Genomic DNA, 12,758 nt, shown 5'->3' on the forward strand with positions numbered 1-12,758 from the left:
GTAAGAATTTCCTGAATAGTAAGTTTAAACATTTGAAAGAAAGTCTTAGAATAAAAAACAAATAGACCTTTTTGTGTTATCCCATAAGGCAAAATTTGTATTTATTAGGCAAATTTAAAGAACATAAATTCCAGTTGTATGTAATGATGTTCTAACAACCAGAACTTCCCAGTTCTGGAACAGCATGTTTTGCCAAATTGGAAACTTTTTGTCAAGGCTACAGAGTGCCTGGTAGGGAAGGGCATTTTAGAAGTGAAATTTTAGAGAGAAGACATCCAACCGTGGGACTTTTTCATTTCTGAGTCTAGGAAATTGTTGCATCATAAAGGGTTTGCTAGTGTTTTTGTGTCATATTGTCTAGTACTTTCTTTACTCTTTAACTAAATTCAATATTACAAATCGTTTTAACGATCAAGGTCTGTAACAGTCCTTCTGAGTTTTATAGCAGAAGTAAGATGTAGAGAACATAAAAAATAGGGTTTACAGGGATATGGGTTTAGATGTGCCTTTCTTCCTATGTGATTTAAACAAGTGGAATGATGTACTTGGAGCCTTTGTTTCTTAATTAGGATGATGAAAAAACAACGTGGCGTTTTTCAGTGACTAGGGATTTCTGAATTTAAAATAAAAATTTCACAAGTCTTCTTTAACATCTTTACTTAAAAGAAAGCTTTACTGAGATGTAATTCTCATACCATAAGGTCATCCATGTATAGCGTCGATTCAGTTTATTATTATTATTATATTTAATTTTAGAACATTTCCTTACCTAAAGTCCCAGCTAAAACCTTCAGGACAGTGTTAGATCCCCATGGTGTCTTCCACATAATGGAAGAATAGGACCCAGGCTTTAAAGCATTTAGAAAAGAGACAGGGAGGAAATGACAAGGAAAAACAGCAGCAGAGGCTTCATAAAAAAGGAATCCTGGTGAATGTGGATGCATAGAAGTGTGGGCTGAGGACCAACTTAGAGCGTTTGTGGATGTTGAGCTCGACGTTGAAGGAGGGGTCCTTCACACGTTGGCAGAATGGGATGGTACTTCCAAGAGAAATGGTGATAAGTGCCCAGTGGTTTGCAACTGGAGAGGATCAAGGTTTGGGAGAGGCAGAGAAGTGAGCGATAGTCTGTCTGCCTGAAAACTTTTGAGTTAGAACATTGTGACGCACATGGCTGTTATGCTGGAGTGGCAATCAGTAAATCCTTTTAAATCACATGTAATTTAGCTTAGATGAGCTCCATCAGTCTGCAAAGGGTTTGGTGGGTTTGTGCAGAGACTTCCAAAGGGAGAAAGCTGTCAACCATGGACAAACCCAGTCTCAAATTTGAATGTTATTTTTATGTGAAAACCAGCTTCCAATTGATACTTCCAATGCATCTCTTTAAAACATATTTTACTCATGCTTAATATAAGTATACATGGATCTTACAGCTTTTCTGTAGCCTTAATGGCAATCTGCTAAGTTTTGCTCTATTAGGGTTTTGGTTTCATAAAGCATTTCATAATTTTATCTCAACTTGCTTAAGAATGAGTTGATTGTTGGTGTTTCACCTGCACTGTGAGCCATCTGGTACTAAATATCATTAATATTAATCATTATCTTTCCCCAGTCAGCCAGACTTGAAAGCATCTGTCCGCATTAGAAAGAGAGGCACAGAATCAATCTGCATATGAAGCAGGAGGTTTTGCAAACAAAACTTTTACTACAGAGCGTTTGCAATTTGACTTCCAAGTGTTTAAAGGTGGTGCACATTTTCTAAATTTTAAAGATATACCGTGCTTGGTTTGAAAATCATGTGGTTAGGGAGTTTGTCTAAAATCAATAAAAAATTTTATTATTTTTACCCTCACCAAACCAACTCGCCTTGGCTGGTGCTATTTTACCATTTACTAGCTGTGTATGACTTTGGGGGCAGGTTTAACAGCTCTTATCTGAAGTTTCCTCATTTATAAATGTGCATAATATAACAGCTCCTGGAATGGTGGGGAAGATTGCACAATGCCTCCAGGATGAGCCTTCAGCGCACAGCCTCAGCACCATACCCACTCACACAGGGAGCCGTCTCTTCCCAACAGTGCGATACCGCACACAGAACTCTTTGCAGTTTTAATGTCAAAATAAATCAGCAAATTTGTGAATTGATCATCATCAGAAAGTTGTTTTCTATACTTATTAAGCCAGACTTTTAAAAAGACAATCCCCCAAACATAATGTGTTTATTTGCTTACATTCTCTGAATTTTATATTGTCTTTCTCAGAGGAATTGAGAGCTCCTGTTGGATATAGGATCTAATTAATTTTTTCAGCTATTTAGGAAACTCCAGCAGGAATAGCAATCATTTTTGCAGATGGTGAGAAAGGCAGATGGTTGAAGTGGCTGGTTAAGCTGTATCATGACGTAGGCCATAAATGCAGAGTTGTAAAAAAAAAAAAAACCCCAAAAAACAGTTCTTTATAATTCTGTTGAGACATCTACTTTTTAAACTATGTTCTTAAGCAGCCTTCATCAGATAAGGTAATTTATTAATATTTGAGAATAAAATTGAGTGGCCTCAAGGGCTTACTATATATGATTTATTATTAACTGAAAATAACGATAAAGAATTGTCTTTAATTTTGATTCTCCTGCTTCAATATTAAACTTACCATTGCTTTCAAGGAGGAATGGTACTTTCAGCTAAACATATGAAATAAATTTTAGTCTATTTTTAAAAAGTGTGTTAAGTTATGAAAGAACTTGAGTGATTTTTCTCTTTGCATGGAGACTGCCTTTTCTATTTTTCACTGAGCATATACATTTTGTTTTGAAATGGCTAACTCACTTAGTGTTTCTTTCTAGTTCAAAAAGGTAAGAATTTTATAATCACAATTTTCTGGGTTTGGCTGAATTGTAGCTACTTAGTTCTATTTTGTTTTGTTTTTGGGTACACGCATGTGTGAGAAGAAGAGTTTAAAAGACTACCCTCCCTGAAGGTAAAGGAGATCTTAATCCTGTCATTTAGAACACAGGTGACAGGGCCTAGAAGCCTCAGGAGGAGATAGTTTAGATACGGCTCTTGTAGTCTAACCTCAGGTTATTTGGAAAGACTCAGAGAACAGCTACCAGTGTATGAAATAATGGGATTGAAATGTGAAGCTAGAGACATGCAACTAAAAAAGTAACTTTTTTTTTTTTTTTATCATCACTATGTGCAAAGCAAGATGATGTAGGCTGTAGAAAGGGGAAAGGAAGAGGGTAGTGCGGGGGTGGGTCTCAGCACAAGGAAGATGGTCTGCAGAGAAACTTAGGGCAGTTATGGAATAAAGGGAACAAGTGGCCAGAGGAGTAAGAGTTGCCGTCATGTTCCGTATGTTTTAAAGAGGAATTGCATAAGGATGCCCTGTGTATATGAGGTCAGGTCTTTGCAGCCTAGCGTAAAACCATTTGGAGGTAACTGTCATTTCCCCATGAAAGTGTTTTTTTCTGTCTCATTTTGTTACTAAAGTTTTAGATTCTCTTCAGCTGGCCCTCTGTTCTGTCACTATTTGGACCTTACCTAGGCTGTCAGTTTAGCATTTTTGTTATTGGAAGTTTAAAGCAAATAAAGCATGTTACAGGACCTGCAAGTTTTTTTTTTTTTTCTTTTCTTTTGCAGACACAGATAATGTACAAGTGGATAGAGCCTAAAATCTGCCGAGAGGATCTCACAGATGCTATTAGGTTGCCCCCTTCTGGAGAGAAGAAGGATTGTCCACCTTGCAACCCTGGATTTTATAACAATGGATCATCTTCCTGCCATCCCTGCCCTCCTGGAACATTTTCAGATGGAACAAAGGGTACGGGATATCAATTGGCCCAAGAATTGGACCTTTAGTAAAATAAACTTGTTGGGTCACATTGACATTGTCCTGAATTGCTTTTATGGAAAATTCCTTAAAACACATAATTTTCTTATTTCACAGGCTGAAGAAGAGTTAAGAAATATAAGGGAATTATGAGACTGCAGTGGCTTATTCAGTATAGCATAGAATAGTTTTTTTTAATGGTATTTCGTGTAACACACATCCTCTTAATGGGGTGATGCTTTGGATATTTTTAAGAAAATTCACTAATTTAAGTGATTAAGAATAAGCGCTCCTTTTCCAGTGTGTATGCACACAAACTTTGATGTAAGCATAAAATACAACTCCTTTTTCAATTGGAGTAATCACATTTTATACCATAATAATAGAAAAAATTGATTATTTTGATCAGATACAAATTAAATAGTCCCTAAGTAGGTTGTTTCAACATGTACATTTGGGAAAAACTTAACGATATTAAAGAAAGATGGTTACAGAATTTGTTTTAATTTTATTAGATAAAGATTACAATGCATTATTGCTATAGATACCTTACTTGAGTATAGCCATGCTGTATGCTTAATATCCAGAGCCTTTGAGAGCATAAAAAGCAGTTGAATTGACTTGTGTTCAAATCTACTTGCTGCAGGCTATCAATAGTATGATGTATCCACTAATTTGAATTCAGTTTCCTCATTTGTAAAATTGCAGAGAATAATGTCTAGCTCATCATCATTGAGAAGTTATATAAAAATGTCTCCTTTAGTACTTCAGCACCAGAAAATGCTTGCTTAATAAACAATTTCTGTCCCCTTCTTTTACTGATGTGGTAATGCAGAGTGTCTTGGCTGCATGGAAACAATGGTTGTAAAAGACCCTTTTATTTCAATGTTGCAGATTTAAATATTAATTTAAATAAGGTTTGTTTATAAATCTGACTCTTTCCACACCCCTCAGCTCCTGTCATCACTTTTCAGTATAGCCTATATTTTGAATTTCAAGTCATCAGTCCATAATTAAATGATATAATGTTCTGATAAGTTTAGTGACTAATAGGAAGGATGTAATATTTCTTTATTTATGAAGTGAAGGAAACTGATTCTAAAATCACATGTAAGAGAAGTTGTCTCAGAGTTACCTTTCTTATGCAAATTAATTCAGTGTAAGCAGTTACTCCCAGAAATGAAAGAAATTATCTTAGAAGAGTTTGTGTTCGTTTACTTTTTCATGTTAATCAAGTATAATAAGTTGTTAATCCTTAAGAGCTTTACTCTCTCTCCTTACTATTTGCCTCCCTGATGATTAAAGTTTAGTAGTGCTTGGAACAGAGGAAGTGGAAATTAACCAGATGTGACATCACTGTAATTCTCTGTCCCACTTGTCTCTTGTAGAATGTAGACCATGTCCAGCAGGAACGGAGCCTGCACTTGGCTTTGAATATAAATGGTGGAATGTACTTCCTGGCAACATGAAAACCTCCTGTTTCAATGTTGGGAATTCAAAGTGTGACGGAATGAATGGTGAGTTCAGAGTCAGCCTTCTCAATGTGTTTTGGTGGTAGTGACTCTTGGAATCACTTGTGTAAAAACACACTAAATATTGGTATGAGGAACTTTAATCTTATCACTTGGCTACTTGTCTTCCCAGACCTCACATAAAAACAGTCAATACAGTGCCACAGGCACATGACTGTCCTCTAATAATATAAACTATTTTGCATTTTTGGAGTCAGTTTTGAAACAGATATTGAGGATCACCATTTATGGTTGTTATAAATACTAGAATAGATTACTAAGGGAGGCAATGAAATTTATGTTGTTTTCTTGGAAGGGTCATAGTGTATACATACCACTTTATGAAAGTGTTCTGCCTGGATTGGTTTTCTGGCTCAGCACTGAGCTCGGGGAAGGATAAATCATCTCATACTCCTCTTCCTGTGGAATCTATGACCATGTTTACAAATACGTATCAGCCTCACTTACTGAAGACTTGGAAACATGGCTGACCTCTATAGGGTGGTTGCTGAATTTTATTTGTTCTTACATTTTAGGGAGCATAGCACTTAGTTATTCTGCAATATTTGTTGTTCGAATGAATGACAGTATCTGTATGTGTATTTTTAAACTTGACACTAGATATAGATGTTACGGATACTAAAATGTGCTCTTTAATTTTACAAGTTAACTGGTATTTTTTATCAGTTCAGTTTTTCTCAATACTGTATTTAATAATTGGAAAAATGCTATTTAATCACATCTGTTTTACATCAGCATGTATCCAAAATAAACAGATTTGAAATGTGGGGAGTGAGGTGTACACATGAGTACTCAGGTTGACAAATCCTATGTTCTTGAATAATTTTGGTTAAACAGATGCATGAAGGAAGCCTTTATATATAAAGAACATTATGGAACAGTACTCTTTATCACCTAATAATCCCACTTCTGGGATTTTTTTCTAAAGGAGAAGAAGAAATTACATAGTAATCATTACCCGACTATAGGATTTATGTTCTAAAATTATCCTGTGGTTGAGGAAGTTTGAGATATTGCAAAAATAAGAAGGAGAATGTATTGATGAAAGCATTGGTACATTTGTGTGTGTGTGCACTTACTAGTGAAGATTATCTGAAACATTAATTTTTTAAAAAGTTACTCTTAGTCTAAATCTCATGGCAGTATTTGATTTATCCACTTGCTTACTCATTCACTTGTTGTTTAGTTGTTAAATCATGTCCAACTCTTTTGTGACCCCATGGACTGTAGCCCACCAGCCTCTTCTGTCCATGGGGTTTCCTAGGCAAGAATACTGCAGTGGATGCCATTTTCTTCTCTGGGGATCTTCCCAACCCAGGGATCTAACCCATGTCTCCTACATTGGCAGGTGGATTCTTTATCATTGAGCCACCAGGGAAGGCTTCTCATTCACTCAGAGGCTGCCATTTTCTTCTCTGGGGATCTTCCCAACCCAGGGATCTAACCCATGTCTCCTACATTGGCAGGTGGATTCTTTATCATTGAGCCACCAGGGAAGGCTTCTCATTCACTCAGAGGCTATAATTTAAATTTTTGCTGATTTTCTGAAATGTTCAATTATTAATTTAAGTATACATCTCTGCAATATTAGCATGTGATACTGAAATAGCAAACAGTAGGGTGAAAGATACAAAGATAAAAGGTGATTATAATTTTATGACTGGTGGTTCAGTAACTAGCCTTGAGGAGAGCAGTGCTCAGAATACTGAGTATCAAAGTGAGAGGCCCAAGGTAGCCTGTCTCGTGAGGTCATTACTCCATCATGGAATTAAAGTGGATGTGCTTTGACCAACTTGACTGTGTGCCTTGGAGTACTTTGAGGTTCTTTTGTATGCTCAGTTGGAATGTCCCATGGTTGTGGAACAGGTATGTATAAGTACATCTTTACTGGAATTTTGCTTAAGAGGAATTTAGAGTTGTAAACAGATTAGTGTTTATTCACGAAGCTTTCACTGAGCATTATCTCTAATAACAAAACTGGAAACAATCTAAATTCCAGCAATATGATAATGTTTATAAAAGTCATGCTGTACTAATTGGATGAAATGTTATGTAATCATTAAAAATGACAGCCACATGGAAAACAATTTGGCAGTATTTCAAACATTTTGAATGGTCCCGTTCTCTAACTCAGTAATTTCACATCTGGGAATTTGCACCAAGGAAACTGTGTGATGTAAAGAAAGAAATTATGCACAGATATGTTAATTTTAGTATTATTTATGAGAGTCAAAAATATGAGAAAACAAAATTTTCAACATGGGGTATGATTAAATAAAATGATGATATAACCTTATAGCATATTGTTAACTCTTTAACACTAGATGTGACAAAGATTTTTAATGGGAAAGTATTTTTGCTATAATGATTATTAGAAAAATCAGAAGATAATGTCAAGTGAAAAAAAAAACAGAAAATAGATTATACAATAAAACCTAAGGTGTATTTTAAAGAAAATTATGCACTAGAAAAAGAATGAAAAAAAAATACTCTGAAATGTTGTTCATTACTTGGGCTGGGAGGTTTCTGAGAAGTTTGAATTACTTCGTTTTTTTCATTTACTTTACTGTATTTAATAAATATTCCTCATGTATTCACATTGCTTTCAGAATCAGAGTAACAGTACAAAATATTGGTTTTAAAAAATATATTTATTTGACCCAGTGGTTCTGATAGCTTATGGTGAAAGATGTTGGATTTGTGATCTCCAAAGAAGATTTAGCTTTGGGACCAGGCTTGATCACTCAAGAGCTTTTGTGTAGCAGAGTTTTATTAAAGTGAAAAAAGGGACAGAGAAAGCTTCTGACATAGACATCAGAAGGGGGATGGAGAGGGCCCCCACTCACTAGTCTTACCAAGGCCTTATATACTTTTCTGAGACCTACTCCCACAATTACATTTTAAGATGACAGGATTAGTCAGAAGGTTCTCAAGAAGGAGAAACATGTCCTCAAGCAGGATACATTGTTGTTATATAATCATTGGTACAGAGTTTAAGAAAAAACACATCTTTGAGCAAGATGAGTTGTTTTGTTGTGCAGTCATCAGCTCTGGGCTTAAAGAAAAAAATCATTTGTCCTTTCCTCCTCCTTGAGATCTCCAGACCCCTATCTCCTTGAGAGCCCCAGACCCCTTTCTCCTCTCAAAGGCCCTGGACCCCTTCCTCCTTGAGGGCCCCAGACTACTTATCAACCTACCTAGGAATTGACTCTCTCAGTTCTTTTATTGGGATTCTTTTCTAGAAAAATATAGAAAAGCTTTACCAAAAATGTATTAATTATAGTGTCACTTAAACTAGCTAAAAAAGCTAAAACAATCCAAATGGTTACACTGGATGTATGGTCAGCAGGAGGTAAGTCCTGTAGTGGGAGCGATTTCTTACATGATGAGATTTAGTTATAACTGTCTACAGGATAAACTATCAACTCAGTCATTAGCATGTTGGTGAACCATTTATACATAAAAATGCTTATGTAATAATGTTAGTGTTCAGTTCAGTCGCTCAGTTGTGTCCGACTCTTTGCGACCCCATGAATCGCAGCACGCCAAGCCTCTCTGTCCATCACAAACTCCCGGAGTTTACTCAAACTCATGCGCATCGAGTCGGTGATGCCATCCAGCCATCTCATCCTCTGTCGTCCCCTTCTCCTCCTGCCCCCAAATCCCTCCCAGCATCAGGGTCTTTTCCAACGAGTCAACTCTTCGCATGAGGTGGCCAAAGTATTGGAGTTTCAGCTTCAGCATCAGTCCTTCCAATGAACACCCAGGACTTATCTCCTTCAGGATGGACTGGTTGGATCTTCTTGCAGTCCAAGGGACTCTCAAGAGTCTTCTCCAACACCATAGTTCAAAAGCATCAATTTTTCAGCGCTCAGCTTTCTTCACAGTCCAACTCTCACATCCATACATGACCACTGGAAAAACCATAGCCTTGACCAGTTGGACCTTTGTTGGCAAAGTAATGTCTCTGCTTTTTAACATGCTATCTAGGTTGGTCATAGCTTTCCTTCAAAGGAGTAAGCGTCTTTTAATTTCATGGCTGCAGTCACCATCTGCAGTGATTTTGGAGCCCAAAAAAATAAAGTCTGACACTATTTCCACCGTCTCTCCATCTATTTCCCATGAGGTGATGGGACCAGATGCCATGATCTTAGTTTTCTGAATGTTAAGGCAGCTCTTCACTCTCCTCTTTCACTTTCATCAAGAGGCTTTTTAGTTCCTCTTCACTTTCTGCCATAAGGGTGGTGTCATCTGCATATCTGAGGTTATTGATATTTGTCCCGGCAATCTTGATTCCAGCTTGTGCTTCCTCCAGCCCAGAGTTTCTCATGATGTACTCGGCATATGAGTTAAATAAGCAGGGTGACAATATACAGCCTTGACATACTCCTTTTCCTATTTGGAACCAGTCTGTTGTTCCATGTCCAGTTCTAACTTGCTTCCTGACCTGCATACAGGTTTCTCAAGAGGCAGTTCAGGTGGTATGGCATTCCCATCTTTTTCAGAATTTTCCACAGTTTATTGTGATCCACATGGTCGAAGGCTTTGGCGTAGTCAATAAAGCAGAAATAGATGTTGTTCTGAAACTCTCTTGCTTTTTTGATGATCCAGCAGTTGTTGGCAATTTGATCTCTGGTTCCTCTGCCTTTTCTAAAACCAGCTTGAACATCTGGAAGTTCTCAATTCACGTATTGCTGAAGCCTGGCTTGGAGAATTTTGAGCATTACTTTACTAGTGTGTGAGATGAGTGCAATTGTGGAGTAGTTTGAGCTTTCTTTGGGATTGCCTTTCTTAGGGATTGGAATGAAAACTGACCTTTTCCAGTCCTGTGGCCACTGGTGAGTTTTCCAAATTTGCTGGCATATTGAGTGCAGCACTTTCAGAGCATCATCTTTCAGGATTTGAAATAGCTCAACTGGAATTCCATCACATCCACTATCTTTGTTTATAGTGATGCTTTCTAAGGCCCACTTGACTTCACATTCCAGGATGTCTGGCTCTAGGTGAGTGATCACACCATTGTGGTTATCTGGGTCATGAAGATCTTTTTTGTACAGTTCTCTGTATTCTTGCCATCTTTTCTTAATATCTTCTGCTTCTGTTAGGTCCATACCATTTCTGTCCTTTATTGAGCCCATTTTTGCGTGAAATGTTCCCTTGGTATCTCTAGTTTTCTTGAAGAGATCTCTAGTCTTTTCCATTCTGTTGTGTATAAAACTATGAAGCAAAATGTCATCAGCAGTAAGATTTCAGTTATGTAAAACCATGTATGCATCAAAAAGATAGTGAAAAGAAACACCTCAGAATGTTAACAGTAGTTTTTTTCTTGGTGGTGAATTTATAAATAATTTTAGTTTTCATCTTTAAAATTTTTACGTAGCTTTCAAAATTTTACAATAAATATAAATGTGATTTCTAAAAACATAAAAATTAACTCAAAATAGAAATTGTGTGTAGAAACATGAACAATGTGGGATTTATTCTGAGGCAAAAAGCAAAATACAAAAGTGCTGCAAGAATGTATCGCAAACAGCTGGGTTTAAGACCACAGAAATTTACACTCTTGCAACTCTGGAGGCTAGAAGTTTGAAACCCTGTAATTGGCTTCCTCTAAAGCAGGGATTCCCTGGTAGCTCAGAAAGTGAAGTGTCTGCCTGTAATGTGGGAGACCTGGGTTTGATCCCTGGGTCAGAAAGATCCCCTGGAGAAGGAAATGGCAACCTACTCAAGTATTCTTGCCTGGAAAATCCCATGGATGGAGGAGCCTGGTAGGCTACAGTCCATAGCAAAGAGTCAGACATGACTGAGCGACTTCTCTTTGTTTCTTTCTAAGACCACAGAAATTTACACTCTTGCAGCTCTGGAGGCTGGAAGTTTGAAATCCCAGAATTGGCAGGGCCGTGTTCCTCCCGAAGGCTCTCTGGGAAGACTTCCTTGCCTCTTCTAACTTCTAGTGGCTCCAGGCATTCCCTGACTTGTGGCAGCATAACTCCAGTCTCTGTCTTCATCTTCATGTGACTGTCTTCTCCTTGGGTCTCTGTGTCTCTGTGTGTTTACATGGTGTTCTTCCTGAGTGTCTGTGTCTAAATTTCTCTCTTCTCATAAGGACACCAGTCATATTAGAGTAAGCCTCCCCCTAATGACCTCATCTTAACTTGATTATATCTACCAAGGCCCTGTTTCCAAATCAGGTCTGTTCATGAGTACAGGGGGTTAGAACTTCAATATATGTTTTTAGGCAGGCGATATAATAAAACATGTAGTAACAGCCAGTGTTCAAACATGAGATATATTTGTTTCCTCTTGCAAAGATTTGTTATTAATTAATAACTTTTGCCATTAATCAATAACCTTGTTTGATGGTATTTGAGGGGCTGCATCTCCTTTCATTTTATTGTGGCCATTTCAGCCCATGGCATGCTGATTCTTTCTTTGCAGAGGGCAGACTCACATCACATTCTATGAGCACATATTACCTCATACTTTTGACTGTTCTTAGCTGTGTCTCTTATATTCTACTGATTTCATAGTGAGGGTGGACCCAGTCTTGGCTTCCTTTTCCTAATGTGTATCATGGTTAATGAGACTCAATGCCAGTTTGGCAAATGAATAAGTAAGTGAATATGAATAGGTGTTAAATTAGGGAACAATAATACAACAAACTCTAAGAAAGAACTCCAGACCCCTCATCTTAATTAAGTAATTTGAAGTTTCTATTTCCCATTGGTTAACTGAAGACAAGGATTTTTTTCTTAGTTTATTAAACTGGATTAAAAACCATCTGTTCTAGTTTAAAAATAATCATGCTTTGTTGAGAAGACTGTTGTTAGTTTTACCATTAAGTAGCTTTGATGCAAAAATATGCATTACTTGGTTCTTCCTGGAGAATCATATGCAATGTCTTTATTGGTATCTAGGCATCTACATCTGCATGCAATTTACAACTGGAATTAAAAAATAGGGAATTCTTTTTTTGTGGGCTTATATAAAAAGATTGGAAATCATTCATGGAGTTTTTGCTGATAAACTTTATCTTTTCTAGGTTGGGAGGTGGCTGGAGATCACATCCAGAGTGGGGCTGGAGGTTCCGATAATGATTACCTGATCTTAAACTTGCATATCCCAGGATTTAAGTAAGGAAAACCAGTTCTGATTCCCTTTTGTAAGAATCCTCATGCCTGTTTCCCAACAGAAACAGATGAAGCAGGACTACTTTTATAAAATATATTATTATAATACTGTGATGTACTTAGCAAATAGCAAGCTGAGTAGGATAATATAGATTTAAGAATATCTATAGAATCAGCAATTGGGAAACTGTAATTGTTAATTGTATATTAGTTAGATGAAGCTGAAAGTTTTTTAAAATACTCTATCCAAACATTATGAAAACTACGACTC

At 37.0% G+C, this 12,758-nt stretch overlaps 1 protein-coding gene across 2 annotated transcripts in view; it reads left to right on the top strand.

Annotated features, from left to right (window-relative positions):
* ELAPOR2 (endosome-lysosome associated apoptosis and autophagy regulator family member 2) overlaps nt 1-12,758 on the top strand; it is a 209,982-nt gene that overhangs the window by 159,722 nt on the left and 37,502 nt on the right. For both annotated transcript variants that reach the window (XM_043462884.1, XM_043462885.1), the window contains 3 exons: nt 3,636-3,816; nt 5,214-5,342; nt 12,400-12,490. In XM_043462884.1, the coding sequence (XP_043318819.1) occupies nt 3,636-3,816; nt 5,214-5,342; nt 12,400-12,490 (401 nt within the window). The remainder of the gene's footprint in view (nt 1-3,635; nt 3,817-5,213; nt 5,343-12,399; nt 12,491-12,758) is intronic.

This window comes from Cervus canadensis, chromosome 3 (genome assembly GCF_019320065.1).
Source record: "Cervus canadensis isolate Bull #8, Minnesota chromosome 3, ASM1932006v1, whole genome shotgun sequence".
In the NCBI taxonomy this organism is placed as follows: Eukaryota; Metazoa; Chordata; class Mammalia; order Artiodactyla; family Cervidae; genus Cervus; species Cervus canadensis.